Below are 22,742 nucleotides of genomic sequence, written 5' to 3'. Positions count from 1 at the left end.
GACGTTGATGTAGTACATTATACACTAATCAGGCATAACATTATGAGCAGTGAGAGGTGAAGTGAATAACACTGATGATCTCCTCATCATGGCACCTGTTAGTGGGTGGGATATATTAGGCAGCAAGTGAACAGTTTGTCCTCAATGCTGATGTGTTAGAAGCAGGAAAAATGGGCAAGTGTAAGGATTTGAGAGAGTTTGACGAAGGGCCAAATTGTGATGGCTAGACGACTGGATCAGAGCATCTCCAAAACTGCAGCTCTTGTGTGGTGTTCCCAGTCTGCAGTGGTCAGTATCTATCAAAAGTGGTCCAAGGAAGGAACAGTGGTGAACCGGCGACAGGGTCATGGACGGCCAAGGCTCATTGATGCACATGGGGAGCGAAGGCTGACCCGTGTGGGTCAGAACAGACGAGCTTCTGCTGCTCAAATTGCTGAAGAAGTTAATGTTGGTTCACCTTCAGGGATCTAGTGGAGTCCATGCTTCAAGGGGTCAAGGCAGCAAAAGGGGGAGCAACACAATATTAGGCAGGTGGTCATAATGTTATGCCTGATCGGTGTATGTAGATGCAATACTTATTTCTATCAGACATTTATTTATTTATTTAGCAAGTCATCAGAGACGCAAACCGAATCGTGGTTCATCAAAATAGTTTAATTATGTTCTTTTGTTGAACATCTACATTTACAAAATGAGTGGACACTAGACCATGTAAGGCATGCATTCATCATACCACTGCACAGGTTCATTCACAGTTACTACACAGGATCACACAAACACCCGTTCAGAGTACACACAATGACATTTACTGGAGATCTGCACTATTATATTGCAGGGCTGATGATCTATTTGCGTATTTACACAGCACACAGCACACAGCACGCTCACGCTCACGAGTATCTACTTTCACACAAGCAATATTGTAATACAGTCTGATGCAACTGTTTCTGCGGAAAGCCGTATTTTAGAAAGGGTCAGATCACAAAGGCAAAAAGTCTCCTTTCTTATTTACCTCTTTTGGACACGATCTGTCATTGCTATAAAGGCCAGGGTTCAGGAGCTGAGATTACTGAGCGTATGGAAAGTCTGTGTGGAGTCAGCAACATCTGGACTCTCTAACTAACACAGATGTGTCACACTAGCCAGCTCATTATTCATGTAGTAAGCCTGTTTCCCGAGAAATGCTAACAGATTTCAATTTGACCATCTCATAACTTACTCAAACTCAAACCCTGTCAACACTCTGACAATACACTGGTCAAATACAAAAATAAAATAAATAATATACTCCTTTATTTATATATCATTGATCTTACCTCTGTGCCTTGAATATCTTCCCTTTGTTAATATACATCTAAAACTGTTTACAGCAGAGTTAAAAAATCTTAGTATACTCAGCGATGAGGGATAAAACCCATTCTTAAACACACACCTACACGTAGACACTAACAGGGAGACATCCTGAATGGCTTACAGTTACAGTTAATTCAAAATGGAGTGAAATGTGAAGTATGGAGGATCCCATGCTTTGGACTAAATGTCCAGTAAAGCTCAGTGAGGGCTGCTAGGAAGAAGTGTTCAGCGCTCATTTACTATAAGAAGGGATTAGACAGTAGGTCTGAAACTTCTCAGTTCTTTTGTTCTTGCTGACGTAGGCGGCATCCGACAGCGGTGATCAGCGCAGCACCTTTTCCACTGCCGTCTTCAGAGAGCAGGAAATTTACATTGCATTTGGGCGCGAGTTCCGTCACAGTCTGGTGCATTATCCGGGAGAAGCTAAACACGACGACAAAGAATATTTTAGTTTTATATATAAATGCAAATAACCCAACATACTGCAACAAGTAGATCTGGATACTCACTGCGGATGGAGTTTGTAAAGCGTGCCGTCCACGCCCACAGTGATGTCCAGACGATCTAATCCTCGGTTCTCTCTGATTTTGTCTACAACGGCAGCCATTCCTGCACCACAAATCTGCGCAGCTCGGCGTGACACAGCGCCACACACTTCCTTAACGATGATACTGTCGTCGCATGTGCTGTCTAGACCCAAGTGCTGCAGAATGGATCTGACTTGCAGTAGCGCCAAACGGTCACTAGAGGTGGACATTGGTATGAGGTTTAGACAACAGCAATGCACAAATAGGAAAAGATTTAGATGTTGTCTTAAATAATATACAAGATATGTAATTTCCCTGCATTTTCCAGTTAAGTAACAAAATACCTCTCAATCTGGGACAGGAATTTGGTTTCAAAGATGCCCCTAGTCTTGAGAGTCTCCGAGATCTGTCCCCTGAACAGGAAGCCACGCTTTGTCAAGTCAATGAGGATGTTTCGTACGATTTCACCCAGGTACATCCCACTGCACATCTTCTCATATCTACACACCAAAGGCATCAAAATACAAAGTGTTCATTCACATTGTATTTGTCACAATTAACTGTCCTTACATTTACATTTCTGGCATCCTTACTTAGAGCGACTTACATTTTATCTCATTTTTTATACAACTGAGCAATTGAGTGTTAAGGGCCTTGTGCAAAGACCCAACAGTGGCAGCTTGGCAGACGAACTCACAACCTTTCGGTCCAAATCCTTAACCACTAAGCTTCCACTTCCCATAGTTGTTATATATAAAATAGTCTAAAATTGTTCGACAAATAGAAATAATGTGAACAGAATATATAAGGAAATAGATAAAAAAAAATAATAATAAAAAAAGTATATGGACTTAAAGTGACAATAAGGAAATATACAGAAATAAAGTGACAATATGAAAAATAAATAATTGAAATATGGAGGTTTGAAAGCATATGGAAATACCGTGACATGTTGATAAGAATTAATTATTTAATTATTAATTAGTATTGTTGTATATTGTTATAAAGCACAAAAGGTGCAATGCAGAGCAAACTGCAAACCGATGTGCAGAAGAATAGCTGTTCATTTATTATCAGCCATTAAACTACAGCAACTCCATCTAATATAAGGGTAGAATATCTAAACAACACAATCACAGTAGAGTTGCAGCATAGCAATTAATTCAAGCTGTTATTGAAGCAGCTATAAGCAAATTCTTGTAAAAAATCATCAGCTATTTGTAGGATTTAACTCTTGCAAGGCAGACCTTTACTTCCATCACTCAGCATAGCCAAGAACTGCCTACATTCATCAAACTTAGCTCTTTGACTGACAACCAACCAACCACAATTTCCAATCCAGTGTCTATACACTGCTTTAGAAAGTTATTTGGTGTCACAAGGTTTGCTCAGCCATTAGACTGATAAAATCGTGTGCACTTAAGTCTATATATACATGCCAGCTAACAAGTGGCTGATAGTTGAGGCCAGATAAGTGTACAGTAGACACTAGAAGAAGTTCCATTTCCATGAGGCAGGAACGGACAGATAAAGTTCTCTTCCTGCAAATGAATTTAAAATCTGTAAATCTGCTGAATAAAAATCGTCTTGTTGACTGTAATTGAACTAAAAGCTTTAAAAGTGTTAGTCTCTTTCATTCCACTAGGGGGCAAAAGAGAACTTCATTTCATTACCAAGCTAAAAACACTGACACTGTATTTCAGAGACTAAGGCTGAGATCACTGATTGACATTTATCTGTGTATTTGATTCCCTCAAGAATTCATTCATTCTGCAAGGATGCAAATTCAGTATGTTATTTAAATAAAGACGTACCTCTGTTTGCCAGGGTTGAGGGAAAGATCATCCACGTTTCGGTCGTACTGAGTTCTGATGTCATCCAGACAGCCATTGTCCCCAAACGCACCCCACTCCATGTTCACACACATCCTGCCCTCGTCTCCGTCCACCGTCTCGATGTTCCTCATCTCTTCCATGTAACAGGCGTTACTTCCCGTTCCTGCAAGTCGGGTTCATTTTGTCATTAAATCTAGTAGTTACATGCATGCTGATAATCGTTCACAATATAAAGGAATATGTTCTCCGAGAAATTTGGATTATTAGCTTGATTTTTTTCCTTTAGACTAAACTGAAGACATGGATTTAAATGTTATATTTATGAGCTACTTTACCTGCAATAAGGCCGACCTCACATGTTGGTTCCTCATAAGCACAAGTCATCATGGTTCCCACTGTGTCATTAACCACTGCCACCACATCCAGGTCAAACTCCTGTAGATATGATAATACATACACACTATTATTTAACACACATATTTTATAGTCTACACACACTCAAAACACAAAATTGTATCAGAAAAAGTGACAGATGTAACACTAAATTCTACAATACACAAAAATCAGCACTTAACTTCCCTAATATTTCCAAAAGTCACAATACTTAGACAGACCGCCTATATGAAACATGTTATGCAGGTAGAACTCACCTCTCTCCTTTTAATTCCCTCTCTTAAGAGATTGACTACATCTTCTCCTTCACAGTCTGTGGCCTTAAAGCCCTTCGTCCAGTTTACCAGGATGCCCTGGATCATAAACAAAAAGTGAAATCAGCACAGAATAACAATGATATATCCCTTAGTCCTAGAAATATGGAAATAATCGATACCTCTAAAGAAATAACCTCTATAGAAAAGGTTCTAAAAACTAAATCCAATGGAATGATTTGACTGTATAGAATGTGTCTATACCCTTCACAGGCTATGCTTAAAAAATGCTTCATACAAGAACAAATAAGCTAAGGAGCCATTCTGAGATCGTAGTAAACTTACAGCATCAAGGCTGGTTTGTCTACAGGGGAAAGAGAAAGTGAAGCCCAAAGGAAGCCTTGCGTTCTTCATTCCCATGTAGTCCAGGAAGTCCGATATACAGGTGACGATGTGATCAAAAAGCTACAAGAGATCAAGATAAATGCATTACAATTCACTTAAAGCAAAACCAGTGGAGGATATATTCCTTGCATGGTTTGGGTTTGCTTGGTTCCCGTTTAGGAAGGAAATGTCACTGCAAATCAGTACAGATGACCTTATACCTATAATGAAACATTTCTATCCTGATTGGAGTGATCTCTTCCAGATTGACTCCGCCCCTATCCATAGGGCACTAGATGGTTTGATGAGGATATAATGTAATATGTATATAACTGTGCACTATTCCCTTCACAGTGACCAGATCTAACCCCATCCTAACACCTGTTGGAGATTCTGGAGGGCTGTTTTAGACTCGGCTCACAACCACTATCATCAAAATAGGCAAATTTCAAATTTCCAATTCGAGGGAATATCTTTCGAAAGTATGGTGTTTTATCCATGTAGTACACTTGAAGAGACTTCTGTGCCGAGTGAAATATAACTGTTCTGGTGACTCGATGCGTTTTTCCTTTTAATTAGTCATCCATTTCTCATTATCAAATTTCCTGGCTGTAAATACAGATATAAATAACCGCTCACCTCTTCTCCTGTTCCCTGCATCACCTCGGTGGGAATGGCATAGATTTTGTTATGCATCTCCACAGTCCGTCTCTTCCCACTGCGAATTTTCACTAAGAGCACCCTGAAGTTTGTGCCTCCAAGGTCCAAAGCCAAGAAGTCTCCATTTTCTATAAGACACAGATACAACACATTTGAAGAAAATGATGTACGGGCAGTTTTCCGTCTCAGATTACCATTCTGCAAAATACATATATATATTAGTGCCTTCTCAGTAGAACTGACTAAAAGTAGAAAGGAAATGGGGGCTTAGACAGATGCACCTGCAGTTCAGCTTGTTTAATAAGCATCATACAAAAGGCTTTGTAAAGTCAAATGCACATTTACTTTGCAAACTTTCTTGAAATGAGTGTGTGTGTGTGTGTGAGAGAGAGAGAGATTAGAAGTCAGGTGATTGGGAACAACTTAGCAGTGGTGGATTCTGGGGTGTGTAGTCCACGATGGTCATATTTGTAGGCCGTGGCATGTTCTAGGATTGCGTGGACCTGACGGATCTGAATAACTATCATGCCGGCCGGGCTTCGTTTCAGAAACCTTTCGACCTTAATCAGTGTCAGGTGTGGGGATTTGAGCTCTTAAAATAATGTCATGTCCCTGTATTGAGTTCACTCGGGATTACAGCATGCTGCATTGCAGGGATAAAGAGCATTAAATAGGCCAGTAGGCGCAGGGAAGAAGGGACATGAGGGGCGCACATCTGTGTGGAATAAAATGATTACAAATCAATTTTGTGGCAAAATGTTAGATATCAAATTCAAAGGCAAAGATCAGTTATGTGATTTTCAGCTACAGAGGAAGTAGGTCACAGCCCAACAATGTATATCCAGTTTTGATTAAGGTTACCTGTGCCATCTGGGGTGCTGCGCACATACGTGGGCAGCATCTTCACTGTCGCTGTGCCATGGTTCTTCTTGCTCAGGCCGTTCTGGATCTCTGTATGCATCCTCTTCTTCACCTCTAACAGCTGCTCTTTGCTAAGCCGGAACTCCGCCAATGTCTCGGCAATCTGACGTGTCTGATCAGCCAATCTATAGGCCCAGGCTGTTACCAAGGCGGCACCTTTGCCACTGCCACTCTCTGAGAGCAGGAAGCGAACATCGCACTCAGGCACCAGGCGTCTCACGGTCTTATGCAGGCGACGGGAATACCTGAGACAGACATAACGAAGAGTGGCTCTGAATAAAAAGGCATATAAATTGTAAAAGGCTTTCTGCTGTCCAGATTAATTGGACTAAATCAGAGATGTATTTAAAAACAGGCACAAATGAAATAAATGAATAAAGTTGCAAGGCTAAGCAGAAAAATGGCAAGTATTTCCTGCAAAATCAATTATGTAATGAATTTCAAGGTTTAAACAAATTTATCTGACAATCTGGTTCGGTTATGTTTACACAGCCCACTTTAAAAGGTACTCTCTATAATTTATTTTTTAAAGAGCAGTAGTTCTCAAAGAGCTCATATGGACTGGTGTGCAAATGAGAACATGTTTACAGCTATAGAGAGTAACAATTTAAAACTGCTATTAATAACAAAACTTTTGGCATAAATTTGTCAAATCCAGTCTTACTTGAAAAATAAATGCCATACCCATTTGGGAATGACACCTTTTCATTACAACAAAAACAAATTATTGGTCAGACACTCCTAGGGAAGTTCTTGTTATAGTATATAACCTTTATTTTGAAAGGTTATGAAGCAAGCAGCAACTCCCTGAGGGTTCAGAAAACATCACGTGGTTCAGTGTGCCATCCTGTTAAGTGAGACCGCCAAGTGCTCTGGCCAAGCGTGCTTGATACATGATATTATTACTGAGCAGACACCTGTTCAGGCAACTGAGTCTGATGAAAAGAAATAGTCCTATTCTAAGCCCTGTAAAGTGCAGCCTGGGATGATATGTACTGTATGCTTTTGCCTTATTTTCACTTTTATTATTTAATATTCTTAATTGTACAAAGGCAGAAAATAGGTGAATCTTGCATAGACTGAAATCTAAAAAGTCAGGAATCATAAAAAAAAAAATCTTAAAGGAGTCCAGAAAGTGAATAATTACTGTGGGTGCATTTTGTAGAGTGAGCCATCGATAGCCACGGTTGTGCGGAGACGAGGGTTGTTCTTGTTGTCCTTCAGGCGAGTGAGGATGGCACCCAGCGCAGCAGCGATGAGGTTAGCTGAGCGGAAAGAGATGATAGCACACACGTGCTGCACAGCGATGCAGTCATCTGATGATGGCTCCACTCCCAGACGGGTTAGGATTTCCTTGGCTTTGGTCAATCCCTCTTTACTCCTGGAAAGCAGGATGAACATCAACTATTACGGACAAAAGAACAATTTCCAAATTCTGTTACAGATTCTCTTACTATGCATCAGATAAATTGTAACATCAAGATATGCAAGACCTTTTTTTTCTTCTAATGAATAAGTTAAAAATTAAAGACTTAACATGAGCTGTTAATGTGCTGAGGAAAAATGAATGACGTAAGACTTACTTTTCAATAGCGGAAACATGCTTTGTTTCAATTTTGCCTTTAGTCAGTAGTTCTGGTGTGATGCGGCCTTCAAACAGCAGCCCTTCTTTGGCCATCTTCACTAGGATGAGCCTCACCAGCTCCCCCATGTACATTCCACTCACCATCTTCTCAAACCTATGATCAGTGAGAGAGCTTTACTCATACCTTACCAACTTATTCCTCGCAAACCTAACCACCTGTCTCTCTCATGTTATTTAACTTAATATTGTGGTGTTCTTTAGCTTACAGCTGTTTGCCAGGGTTGAGGGATCCACGGTCGATATCACGATCAAATTCAGTGCGAATGTCCTCCAGCATGCCGTCATCTCCAAATGCTCCCCACTCTGTGTTGATGCACATCCTGCCCTCGTCTCCCTCCACCAGGTCAATGTGTCTCATCTCCTCCATGTAGCACGCGTTAGTGCCTGTACCTAAAGGAAGAAGGAAAAACAGCAACATGAGACATCTCTTCTGTTCATAAGGATCTGTGTGGATGTGCTGTGAGAGCTGTGGCGGACTGAGTAATAACATGGAAACAGGTATAAATAAGAAACCTCAGTCCACATCTTTGGTTATGGACAACAGGACCATATACACAGAGCCTAAAATGTTGTGCTATGCTGCTGTCTACAAAAATTACATACAGAACAGTAGAGTACACACACAGCTGTAAAAACACACGATTTTGCATTACTCCCTTACCAATGATCATCCCGACTTCACAGCGCTGGTCATCAAAGCCGCAGGTCATCATGGTTCCCACAGTGTCATTGACCACCGCCATAATATCAGCTTCATAGTCCTGGGGACAGTATATTTTTCTTTAAACCTACAGCACAGCTGGTTTCACTTAAGACAAGTCAACCATACAATAACTGGCTTATTGAGCCTATAGGATAACAGCTCTTTGTTACTTTTGTTACTACTATAACAGAGACAAAACTCACCCCTCGCTTTTTAATGGCTTTGTTCAGAAGCTTGACCACGTCCATCCCTTCTACTCCACTGGCTTTGAAACGCTTTGTCCAGGTCAGCAAAACGGCCTAGAATAGAAAATATACATTAGAATAATCTCTTCAATACATCTAAGACTGAATGCATGATCTCTGAGATCGTTTTAGAGAATATATATATGAATATATGAATGTATGCATATATATATGAAGAACACAGTGTTTCACTACATTATCCGGTCCATTATCTGCAAATTTATAAATACCCCATTGTAAAATCCAGCCCCCGGCTATGTCAAGCAGGTCAGGCATGAGCTGTATGCCCTGTGCCTCTCAGGCATCAGGCATGATTTCAGCAGGTCAGGCATGAGCTACATGCCCTGTGCATTCTGAAAGCTTTCCTTACCATAGAACATTTGACCAATCACGATCTACTTTCCCACCTGGCTCCTTTCTCCCAAAACTGTGCTCAAGCTTGCGCTCGCTAACTTAACGGTTTTCTCAAAAGGGATTTCTTCAGTCAGTTAAAAATGAAATAGATGTTATGGTAGTTTAGTTGGCTTAGAGAAACACCCGACTGGAACAATTAAAAGTGTACGAATTACACATGACACAGGAGGACAATTAAACTGCAAGTAACCTAACTTTATATTTCTTGAATTGTTAAATTTGTAGTCCAATTTGGACCTATACCTTTACACAAAATAAACAGAACTGTAGATGTGTTCCAGCTTGAATTTAGCAGCAATGAGACTTGTTTGATTTGCGTGCAAACTCCCATTTAAAATAAGAAGCACCATGTCTATTAAGACGGTTAGATTTCTTATGGAATTAGGCAATTACTGACTGACACAAAAACAGCAGTATTTTGGTGTATTTCCGATAAGAGAACTGTGTAAAAAGAATATGATTCTTATATAGTCACGCAATATAGATTCTGAATGTTTCAGATAATCAGAATCAGATAGAAATATTATCACAACATTAAAAGTATGCCAGTGAAAGCAGAAGAAAGATTTTGGCTCCATGATTTACCTCATCCAGTTTGGTTTGAGCACACGGGAAGGAGAAGGTGAATCCCACAGGAAGTTTCTTATCTTTGATCTTTTGCTTCTCCATGAAGTCTCCCAGACATTCGGCAACATGGTCAAACAGCTGCAGAAGGCACACAGAGGGTAAACACTTAACACTTTCTTCTTTAAAAACTAATACGCATTGTCCTATTTGACTGATACTATACAGTAAGGACAGGCAGACAGAACAAATAAAGCATACCCGTGTTCCACTGCCATGTATGATATCTTCTGGAGTCTCGTAGATCTGACTCTCCATCAGCACTGTTTGCTTCTTCTCATGAGAAACTTTCACTCGCAGGATTCGGAAATTAGAGCCTCCAAGATCCAGAGCGATGAAATCCCCTTTCTCTGTAACGTGGAATGGAAAATGGAATAAATCTACTGGCAAATGGAGACCTTTTAACATATCATTAGTTAATAGCAATATTTGTCTAGTATGTTGAAAAGTTTTATTTTGTTTGGTACATGCACATGCCACCTTTGTCTTGTGTATTGACAAACTATTAACAATGTACATTGTCACAAAGCAGCTTTACAGAACGTAAAAAATCCAGAACAAAACGTTCAAGATTAATATTAGACAACAAGTTCAAGAATAATATTAGTATTTAAATTTATTTGTATTCATCCCTAGTGAGCAAGCCTGGGGCGACTGTGACAAGGAAAAACTCCCTGAGATGGTATGAGGAAGAAACCATGAGAGGAACCAGACTCATAAGGAAACCCATCCTCCGGAGAGTGTGATTATAAACTATTAATAAACACAGAGGAGTATGTTTATAAATGATTATAAACACCGGAGAGTGTAATTATGTACTTTCTATAGTCATATACAGTCAAGTGTGGTGATATAGTGGCATTATTCAGGAAATGTACTCAAGGGAATCCTAAATTATTAATAATTTGAGGTGTTGTCTATGTAGAGTTACAAGAACAACACCATTCTGCGGCAGTACTGAGGAGAGCAGTGAACCTCCTGAACCTCTTGGCAACTGACGCTTTAACAGCGACAGTAAAACTGTGATTAATGAAACTGAACCCAAAAGAACAGTTGACAGGAACGTCAGTGCAGGAATGTCTGCGTGTTCTTTATAACTGTACCACTTTCTTAGTTCCTTCTCAGAGATGCTTAGTGTGTCCAGACTGTCAATAGAATTCGTGCAGTGCTTGTTGCCGAGCAACAACAAAAATCAGCTGGTTTGGCCTTTCTTCACACTGGATGTTGAGCTTCTTAGGGCTTGAAGATGACTGTGCTTATTTCAAGTGATATCATTTGATAAGTGCTTTCTCTGAACACCTTCTATGGAACAATAGTTACGAAAAGTATTTCTACTTCTGTTGCTGTGTACTGTAATGTTAGAATGCCCCAGAGACACTGTGAGTGTGTGTGGAGGGATGTAAAAGGTTATAGAATAGACACTGCAGTATGAAAATAAAATATTTAGATTGGCTGTATCAGTTTCGTAATTTTTTTATGTTAAATAACGTATTTTGTATATACAAGTATCAAAGTATTTGTTAATATAAGTATCAAAAACATTGTTCATGGTTTCTTTTAAATGAGGCACTAAGATTTGGCTGGACTTTGCCTGATGCTAATGCGCTACTCATTTTTTGAAACACTCTCACAGGCCCTTAACACCACCATTGTCTGCCCTGTTTGGCCTTCCCTATGCTTCAGTTGTATCATCCACAACGCATGGCATAATGGTCTTTACCACACTGTTGGCTAGGTGTGCCATCCTCCTTAAATGGAAACATGCCTCCCCAATCACATGAGGACTGGATATGAGAGGTATTGTGATGCATCCACCTCGACACTCTTTCAAAGTATCACTGAGATCCTATTACAAAATCTGGAGCCCTATAATGGGTTTTATTGAGAACCTAACTGTAACATTTAGATCTTCTCATTAGAGTAATTCTGAAGAACCACTAGTCCAGACCTTTTTTTTATACGGGGGAGATGTTGTGGGTGGGGGTTCTGTTGCTGTATTGATTGCTTTGTTTCTTGTTTCTCCCATCAGGCATCCTGTCTCATTTTATACTTTTTATATGTCTGCAAAAATGTAATAAAAAAGAAAAGAACTAAAGATTTGGCTGGACTGGATGACCTGGTGATACACATCCAAGCATATAAAAGTATATAAAAGGCATAGGTTTCTGAGGCACCGTTGGTCTTGCATTAAAGCCCCAATCATGAACACACTCAATTTAATTCACAGCCTTTGAGTAACTCAGAGTAGAGTTGTGACAATGTTTCATAAGTCTCTGATTTAAATGAAGTAAAAACCAGAGGCTTTTCCTGTTACCAAAACCACAGTAAACTAGTAGACAGCTGAATAAATTGTGTCACATTTTTCTCAAGCACACATTAGTGCACAATAGAATAACAGTGATGGCAAAGTCACGCTGTCTCATCTTGCATTGCTCTTCTGGTGTGAATGAGTCCTGTAGTGACATGGTTCAAAATAGACTTTGTCACCAGGAGACAGAAGCATGTGGACGGCGCCTTCAGTTATAATGTCTTGTTTGGGTCGTGCTCTTTTTTTAATCCCTTGGTCTAAAGTGAAATTTAATCAGGGTGATATCAGTCAAACATTAGACATCCTGGAATATTTATTTTCTCATCCTCTGTACAGAAATCTCACACTGATAATGAAGTGTAAATGAATCAGTGGAATGCAAACCAAGTCCCAAGTGTGTGAAACATTGGGTCTGAAATTGCACTCACTCTCTTGTTCACTATGTACCAAACAAACTGTCTGTCCTGCAGAGAGCATTATACAGCAGGAAACCCATTATATATAAGGAAAACCAGCAAGACGCTATTGTATCCTGCTGTTACATACAAACCGAATTCAAATTCATTTATCACAGTTATCCAGCAACTAAAACACACAACATACAGACAGTATTTGAAATGATTTTCTCTGTTAAACAAACCAGTAAGAAATACCTATTGTCTGTAGTAGCGTTTTCCCCCCCATTTATATAAAGTTCCTAGAGCAAACGCACTGTGAATAAGTTGTAGACTGGATTTAAAGTGCACTGTGGTCAATAATATCGCAAAATGTATTTTGTCCGCTGAGAATTTTGAACACTACTACAATATGTTGGCAGCCCAAATAGCGTGTTATGCGTTGAATGAGGAACGAGTTTAGACTTGGCACTAGACTACTGCAGGAGCCATGCTTGGCCTTTACAATGACCTAATCTTCCTTCTTTCCTATTAGACTGGCTTTGTTTTTAGCTTACTGCTACCTGATATCACAAGGGAGCCTCTTGGACTATAAAAAGAAAGTAAATGACCGTGAACGCTTTCATATGTCAAGCACCTATTGTTCATATCTTGAGATCTTCGATCCAAAAAGCCTTCTAATACAGAGTGTGCTGCAGCCTCATAAACACCCAGGTAGCTGTACTATATAAAAGTACTGTATATAGTGTTTAAGGATCTGCTAGATCTTTATTAGGTAGTAATCATTTCCTTACACCAGCAAATGTTCAGTTCTTCTAACGTAGAACCAGTTTAGTGCTGCTTGTGATGCACAGGACCTATACTGTACCAAAAACAATCCCTAACAGACTATAGATATTGAACGTTTATGTGATTGCTGCATAAAAATGACTGAAATTCAAAATAAACCTCAGGTTGATGTAGTTCAGTGATTGTCTTTCCAGTTCTCACAGTTGTCCCTGATATAGACTGATATTCATATAAAATTGACCTTTATATATAACAAAAATCCTTGAGAATAAATAAATAGTTTTATTGTATATTTTTTAGGACTGTAAATTGCTGAAATGATCATGTTATCTGGATTTCCATTTGGATTGAAAAGTGAACTTGTCAGTAAAGTAGTGCACGGGACATGTGGGATGGCACACGTTCACTGAATATGGAAGGTGGAAACTGGATAATCTGTGACGTAGCTACATGCTGCTGCAGGACATTAATACTGGTGTAAGCACATGACTCCAGTAGTACTGGCACAGCTCGTGTTTATTATTCAGGAACATTGAACATGGATTTCAGAGCTGCTATGCCATTTGTGACACAGGATTTGCAGTTTGCTGAACATTTTTTATGTATTATTCTTTATTCTAGATTTATATATCACATCGGACATATAAGTCATGTTTATTCTTAAAAGGCTAAGAGTGATCAAAAGAATGTAGTCATACCTGTATGTAATAAAACGCCTGTCTTCCTGCATGAGCAGGATGAATTATTTATGACTTTTGTTTTCGAGCAGGGAACATTTGATCTCCCCTGAGCTTATTAGTTTACAATAACAGCTATACTTGATCAGCTGGTTTTCACAACAGCTCCAATTCTCTCAGACAAAAAGTAGCTGATAATACAACAGGTGTAACAAAAGGGTCTTAGGCACCTTGGTGTCACAGTTAATGACTATATGCAGGATTTACTGTATGACCATGTAATCAAGCCATACCACAAAATTGCTAGCAAGTTGGGCTGCAAGATTCAGTGAACGTAAACCCTGATTATTAAAAAAAAAAAAAACTGTTTTATCAGTAATACTTGATTTACTTTTACTCGGTTAAAAAATGCTCTATGATGAAATGCCAATTTCTGTTAGAATACAAAAGAAAAGGATTAGTTAAGAAGCCGTGACCTAGTTATGAATCGGGTAAAATTATTTTTGTGAATCTGTGTTACTACTCCTCAGTTGTTAGGTGGTGGTGGTGGCAGAGGTCAGGGTTTTAGCCCCAGCACTGCCAGGCTGTCACTGTTGGACCCTTGAGCAAGGCCCTTAACCTTCTCTATTCCAGGGGTGCTGTATCATGGCTGAACCTGCACTCTGACCCCAACTTCCAAAACTGGGATATGCAAGGAACGAATTTCTGTAATGTATATGTGACAAATAAAGACTGCTTCTTCTTCTAGGGCTGACAGTGAAGATACTGCCACTTCCTAATACACATTTATGCCATTTGGCTGATGCCCTCATCCAGAGTGACTTGCATTCTGACTTATAATTTTTTAATACAACTCAGTAGTTAAGAGTTAAAGGCCTTGCTCAAGTTGCAGCTTGGTGGTCCTGGGATTCCAACCCAAAACCTTCCAATCCAACATCTTAACCTTTGAGCCTCCACTTCAGTAAATTCTAGCTTATATTGGTAAAAGAAATCAGTTGTTAGCAGTTAACATGCCTACAAATGTGTTTTGTCCCTGGCCCTCAAAAACCAATTAGGGTTAAAAAAAAAAGGAAGAAAGAAAAGTTATTATTCAATTATTATCATAGTTTCAGAAAAAAATACCAGTCCCCATTTATACAGAAGTGGAGATTTTGACAAAAGAAGAACGTATTGAAATCAATCTCATGGCTGGATCTCAAGGCTGTTTTAAGCTTTCAATGGGCATGCAATTACATGTATAACGCCAAATGTGTAAACATGAGTTTATAAGTGGGAGCGACAACTCTGTTGTTTGTGTGTTTGTGTGTAAAAATGGCAGTCATGTAGAGAGTGTACTGAAAAGAGAGTTAAATTTTGCTTAAAACTAAAATTCTTTGAGACACCCTATATATACAGATTTAGATTTTTTAATTTTATTTAATAAAAGTAATGATAACTACCACTCATTCTGCCTGATATCAAGATATCCCATATATTTTTCATTAGTTCTAATTAAAATCCATGCACTTATTTATTCAGGAAGTGGATGGCAAGCACTGGAGAGTACACACATGCTCACACACTCATATGCATGTAATTAAAGGGTTATAAACTACTTGACCAAATGTTTGTGGACACATGATCATCACACCCGTATTTGGGCCTTCCTCAAACTGTTGCCAAGGTCTGAAGCACACATTAGTAAAAGATATCCTTGTGTTCTGTAGCATTACAATTTCCCTTCACTGGAACTAAGAGACCCAGGCCAAACATGTACCAGCATGACTTTACACAAAGTGAGGTCCATAAAGACATTGTTTACCAAGGTTGAAGTGGAAGAACTTGAGTTGCCTGAACAGAGCCCTGACCTCAACCCCCCTGAATACCTGTTTACCTACTTTAGAATGCTGACTGTGCCCCAGGCCTCCTTGCCTGACTCTTGCGGCTGAATGACCACAAAAGCACAAATGGAATATAGTCAAGTGCCCACAAAACTTTTGGCCACATAGTTTATAATGATAATACTTAATATAACGTAATAACTGTCTGTCTGTTTAATTCAGATGTGAATTGTTTCTGACTTTTAGACATAGGTCCACATCTCACCTGAACCATCGGGGATGGACCTAACGAAGGTGGGCAGCATCTTGACAGCAGCTGTGGCGTTGGTGTCACGGCTCAGCCCTTTCTCCAGCTCCATACGGAAACGGGCCATGACGTCTCGCAGCGTCTCATCAGAGAAGCGCATGGAGTACAGGTACTTATCAATCTACCAAAGAAACAGAGGATAAAAGCAAGTGGTTTAAATCTTTGTCCTGTGCAATATCAATATGATCTATATGATATTACACCGTTATGATATTAGGTGATATTTATTGCCAATTATATTATAGTACCAGACCTGCTAACTAATATAAATCAGTATGTAAGATTTTGGCACAAAAAGATTAAATACATCAACAACTGTGTGTCAGATCTAACAGATTGTTAATAATAGTGTTGAAAATTAGAAAGTGATTAAATACCCCCTTTTTTATGACAGACTTATATTCTTGCTGAACAGCATCAACAGAGAAAATGTCATTTTTCTTGGACCCTGGACAAGCAGTTTCTATAAAAATGACTTTAAAATGTGATGATATATATAGGGGATGCCACATTTCTCAAAATAATATTGAACTGGTCAGTATGGCATCCACGGTTCAGTACATGCTTGTGAACATGTTTTCAGTTTTGCATATAGTTTTAATACATTATATTTCTTTCTGAATGGGCTCTCTGTGTGTGCCTGTGAGTCAACCTGTCTCACACACACTGAAAAGTTTCCTGCGAGTAAACATGCATTTAATATGTGTTAAAGTTTGGGTAACTTCGCCGGTCGTTTCATACATTCAACATAGCAAGCGGTTAAGAGAGGCAATACGAGGAAGCAGAGCCGTCTGTCAAAACTGTGGTGTGGGGACATTTCGGTTTCAGTGTGGAGTATAATGGAGAAGAGAAAATGGTAAACGACAACAACAGCTGTTGAACCAATAAGTGTCACCTATTCAAACAGACACACATCCAACATGCAGCGCCATCACCCAGCTATATCACTGTCTGGAAGCAGGACAGCTGAGCAGGTAACACCAATATGCAACAGTTCCTCACTAATGCTTTCCATTTTACATGCCCAACTGATTCAGAGAGACACAAAAAAATAACAAGAGCATTTGGGGTGTTCGTTACCAAGGATTTGCAGCCAAACGTTTTCAGTGATGGCTGTCGTCACCTTATGGAAATGCTTGATCTGTGTTAGTTACCTTTTTTCTTTGCTTCTATGAAACTACATGCAAAAATATAGAAAATAAATTGGCTAAAGCAAAGAATCTTGCTGTCAATACAGATTTTTGGACCTCACTTTCTTTTCTACGTGTTATTTATTTATTTATTTTTTTTTACATATATTTATTTTTTTTATTTCTTTATATCATACAATGCACCAGGAATGTGTATACATTTTGCTTATAAATAAAATGTGATTGTCACAGTTCCACAATGCACAGCTGATGTTACTTCTAGGCCCCTATTCTCCTTCAAATAGAACTGGTAGAAATGCTCCATTTATCGCAATATTTTACAATGGAAATTCAGTAGCGGGGTAAAAAATATCTTCTGGTGTTGCACTTCTGAAAGTCACGCCGAGAAATCATGAACTGAATTTAACCTGCTTTGTTTTAAAATTCTGCATTTTACAGTCTTTTCACAATAGTGAGATGTCTAATGGTAGTCCATCATGTAGGCAGTTGGTGTCACATCTCAAAAACAGATGACACTTGAAACAAACAGTGCTGCGTCTCACAGCGTAGAGGTGAAAGGGACACTTGAAACATGATCTCTTATTTACCTATTAGAACAATTAGACCACTAAAAGCTAATCAGAATTTATTGTACAAATTGTTTGTCCATCCAAATTAAGTACATACACTATTGTGATGATTTAGTAGATCTTTTGATATCAGCCATCTTGGTTTTGCTGATTCATGTTATCTCTGTGTGTGTTGTAGTAATGGGGATTTCTCAGTCTTAGTTGCTATGGGAGATTCAGGCAGGGTTCTGCATATTAAGTCCGGGCTGAAGAATGTGACTTGCTGGAATACAAGGACACAGGCTTTATATGGCTGGCTGAATAATTTGTAGGTATGCATATTTAAGCACTTGCTGATATATGAGGATTTTGTGGGTTCAGAAAATCCACATTTTCTATAAAGGCACACCTGTTTGAAAGACGGCCAGGTCAGGCCCTGTGATTTTCAGCTTGTTCAAACACATTTAGATAGAGGACGGTGTGTAAAGTGGACTGTTGCGCAATGAGGTCCAGTACAGCTTTCTCAATGAAATAAAGCCATTAAAATGAGCAATCGTTGGTAAAAATCAAATAAACGCTACTATATATTTAGAAAAAAACATAAATGCTACTAAGATGACCTTGCATGCTCAAGGTCTCAATCACCCACCAAATACTGAATGCAATAAATAATATAAGATGGATTTTTTTTTGTTCTGTCATGTTTTATTTGATAAAGGTCACCTGCAACACCTACTACTCGCAAGCACGTGCATAATTTATAGTATAATTAATCATTTATATTAAAAGTCGGCTGTAATTACTACTATGAACATAGTTTATTTGCCTAGACAAAAAAAAAAAAAAACAATTTTCAGATATAAGGTTGTAATAAAACGATGAGAGAAAAGATGGTGGCACTCTGGTGGTCAGAAGCTAAGAGTGGACTTTCCTGCAGCTAGTCACGTTCATCCCGGCTGTTGTCATGGCAACCTTTTTTTTTTTTTTGCCTCTTACCTCTGACACCACCCTGTGTAAATAAGCACTTCTGATCTTATATAGCGACATAACATGCTTTCCATTTTCAGGTTTATAACCATCACTTCCTCCTTGGCAGAGGTTGCTCATTGGAGGATGGCGTTAGATACATAATTGGCTAGCCGTGCACGCGATATATTTATTTCTATATACTCTATCACAAGCTTTGCCACAAATAACAACCTGTAACATGATGTGGAGACTCATTAAACAGCACGTTTGACTTAAATGTCGGAGGTAGAGAACTCCTAGCTTTGCTTTACGGTAGCATTCTCTTCCCTTGGGGCTAAACACACACACACACACACACAGTGCCGTGTTCAGGGGGAGGGAGAGCGCCATTCTGCTGAAATTCAATACTCCACATGTCGGAGGAGGGGGAAGCTTTACTCTCCCCCCCCCTCTCTCTCTACATTATACAGCAAAGATAGGGATGGAAAAACGGCAGCCCGCTCGCCATCTAAACTCATTGACATCCACATCCACATTTCAAGGACAATGCAGCAGAGGCCTCCTCCAGTGATGCCCCTATGTGTCACTACCCACGTACGCTCTCGAACCTGTCTGCTCGACGTCACCGTCACGTAGCCTCAGACGTAGCATCTGGAGAAAGAGGTACGTGCGGCAGCGCGCATCTCACCAGTCTCATCCCACCCACAAAAAAACTCGGGGTGTTAGAAGTCACATGGCCTGCAGGACAACCACGCTGTGTTTCATAGGCTAGTAGATGAGACTCACCTTTTTGACCTGATCATCCTTCAGCTCAGTGAAGTAGTAGGCCAGAAGCTGTGCGGCTATCATCCTGCTCCACTATTGTAGGAAAACTGAAATGGAGGAGGAAGTGAAGTCCTTTGTAGAAAGAGAGAGAGAGAGAGAGAGAGAGAGAGGTGTTCTGTGGCTCACGGATATAAATACTAAAAATAATAAGCCGGCATGAAGACTGTTCCTTCCAAGCGTAAATGTCTGTATTCTCTTTCTCCTCTCAGCATGTAATGCGCTTACATGAGATGCAGCACGGGCTGGGATGAGGACTGGGTTCAAACCCCGCCCACTTCCTGCTTTGCTATTGGCTAAGCTTGAAGCGCAGCCAGACAGTCAATCTCCCCCTATTTCCCTATTTCCTTCTCTGGCACTCAAACTCTGCCCCTCCCTTTCTTTCTCGCTCTCTTTCCTCTCATCTACTTCCTTCCTTCCTTGTCTAGCTCTCTCTCTCATTGGAGGAGAGTAGTAGGGGCATCAGAGTTTTCAGAGTGGGGGGGGGAAGTCACGTACTGCACATTCACGGTACGTCATTGGTTAGGACGAAGCCGAGGCATTATAAGCCCCACCCACTACGCAGCGCTCACTCTCTCCTCCGTGTAGTGAAGGGCAAAGCCTGGTGGAGGTTATGAGAGGCGTGCCTTCAGTAAATACTGCTAAACAACGCTTATCTACAGCAACACAAGACATATCAGTGAACCATATCAGGTTTTCTCTACTTCCTGCTTCGTTTTGAAATTTTTATTAACAAACTTTATGCACCAAATACTAGTGTAAAAGAAAAGGGTGAATTCATTCATAGTCCCATCCTTTCAGAGAGCCAGTAGCCCAGGTCAAAAGGTTAAGGAGGAAGGTAAACAACAGCTGGGATCCAAACAGAGGAGGAGGAGGATGAGCCTTGCTTGAGATGAAGCTTGTTCCCAGGAAGAAGTACAAAAAAAGAAAAGAAAAGCAGCTGCCAGATATCACACCAAACATGGTCGAAAAAAGACAGAATATTATCATAAACAGGTCATATTAAAAAATACGAATAAAACGTTACCAAAACAGACAGGAGTTGTAAGAGTAAAGCTGGTTATGGTTCACAAATAGGAGGAGAAGTACACTTTAAATAGAAGGAATAAGAGGAGTCGGGGGTCCATGGGGTGACAGTAGACTGAAAGATTGTCGCAACATTCTTTTATTTTAATTTGTATTTTATATATTCTGACTTTGTTTTCTTTTTAACGGTCTTTTTAATTCCTTATTTTTTTTTATTTTACAGTGTCATGTTGTCGTTTGCTTTTAGAGATAATGTTAGCAATGCGTACAGAACCAAAAACAAATTTTTTCAGCCTCTATGGCCGTGGCTGACCCCACATTTACACCGATCTTACCAAACAGTATCATATTCATTTCCCATTCCTTATTCTTCTTATTATTAGAGCGGTTCTTTGATATTCCCGTTTTTTTTCCCATTTTATTAAATCACACTAATGCTCTCAGTGTTTTTTTCGGGTAGTAATGAAATCACAGTCAGTAGTGAAATCTTGTGTAATAAATCAGTAATTGCTGCACGTAAAACACCAGTCATCGTGATTTACAATAAATCCTTACAAACCCTTTTCCTCTGAATCATTTCCTGTACAATTACTTATTGTTAACTAGGAAATCATTGACTGAATGGAGATGGTTACAAAGCCAGTGACAGCTCATAGATTGGGATTGTTTATCATGCTTCCACAGATATGATCTGCTCAAGAAGGTGATTTGGAGCAATTAAATCTCACAGAGGCAAAAGTGGAATTATCCGGATTTTACAGTTCAGATGGTTGATGTAACCAGTGAGTAAAACAACTGTTCATGCTTACTGGCAGGCATGAAATAAAAAGTCTTAAGCAAACAATTCAGTCTAACAAGTAATAAGACTGGGTGATGCTTATTTTTCTTCTGTTGGTTCTTTTAGAGATAATCACTGCTTCAAGGCATTTCCCAGATAATAAACAATCTCAGGAAAGCAGCCACGTGTTTTGAACAACTACCAGTTTCATACTGTGTAGTCTGTGTTTGAATATTTTTGCTCTTTATATAGATTCATTAAAATAATAAGTCCAGATTTGGAGCATATTTTTTAATCAGCCGTTATAATTATTCGAGATAACTCTTTTCTGGAGTGTGTGTTTAATGTAACATGAGGATTGGGGAGAAAGCAAGGAAGTCATGCATGATGATGAAGATGATGATGAAGATGTACATGATAACTATTAAACATTAGGGTCAAGACGTGTAGACCATTCCACTGAGTTTACTTTTGTACACATATACAGTGATTTCAGAAGTACTGCTTCAATGACCCGATCCTTATTATGTCAGATTTTGTTGAATACATTAAACAGCACCTTATATTTGTTCTTTTATCTTTAATTCTAACTGCTGGTATACACAGCAGGAATATGAATGTAACTATATATATTTTGTATAATTACTTGTAACACTCAAAGCATAATTGTAATATAACAAGTAAAAACAAAATGGGAAGTGTGCAACAGTTAGCAGTATTAGCCAGTGATCCTGTACAAAATTTATCACTATGATATATTACAGAGGAATCAGATTAATTGTTTAAATAAAAATAAAAGGACAGCAAGCCTAGTTATATTAAATGTTATAATGGATTGTTTTGAGGTAAAGAAATAATCTGCATATGCTGAATTACTAAACAGGCAGAAGCGATGAGCTGCTAAGACTTTTCCTGCTGCTGTCCTAATTTACACAGTGAATTAAACTAAATTTCTAATCTAATCTAGTCTAATAAGCAACATAGACACAGAGAGCATATACCTACATGTGGTAAAATCTCTATTTTCTCATCGTTATCCATGGTTGAAGACCGGTAGTCCAAGAAGTAGATTAGATAATCGCAAAGTCAGGGTGAACCAATTTGCCCCTTGAGATAGGATTGAAAGGGATTTAAGCAACGACACTTACATAATCAAACTGTGACTACAGGACTTTTCTAAGTGAAGCTGTTTAA

General features: G+C 39.2%; 1 protein-coding gene across 1 annotated transcript; it reads right to left on the bottom strand.

Annotated features, from left to right (window-relative positions):
* Window positions 1-633: 633 nt before the first annotated feature.
* hk1 (hexokinase 1) lies at window positions 634-20,065 on the bottom strand. Its single transcript, XM_058386589.1, has 18 exons — window positions 19,709-20,065; window positions 16,213-16,375; window positions 10,160-10,308; window positions 9,920-10,039; window positions 8,879-8,974; window positions 8,634-8,733; window positions 8,179-8,362; window positions 7,911-8,066; window positions 7,475-7,708; window positions 6,268-6,572; window positions 5,386-5,534; window positions 4,708-4,827; window positions 4,366-4,461; window positions 4,051-4,150; window positions 3,695-3,878; window positions 2,225-2,380; window positions 1,863-2,096; window positions 634-1,776 (listed from the first exon to the last, which is right to left on the bottom strand). Exons 1-18 carry the CDS (start codon window positions 19,769-19,771, stop codon window positions 1,629-1,631), a joined length of 2,757 nt encoding a protein of 918 aa, XP_058242572.1. The 5' UTR covers window positions 19,772-20,065; the 3' UTR covers window positions 634-1,628.
* Window positions 20,066-22,742: the final 2,677 nt, after the last annotated feature.

Source organism: Hemibagrus wyckioides, linkage group LG03 (genome assembly GCF_019097595.1).
Source record: "Hemibagrus wyckioides isolate EC202008001 linkage group LG03, SWU_Hwy_1.0, whole genome shotgun sequence".
Lineage (NCBI taxonomy): Eukaryota > Metazoa > Chordata > Actinopteri > Siluriformes > Bagridae > Hemibagrus > Hemibagrus wyckioides.
The sequence above is the reverse complement of the archived record's forward strand: the minus strand, read 5'-3'. Positions and strand labels throughout refer to the sequence as shown.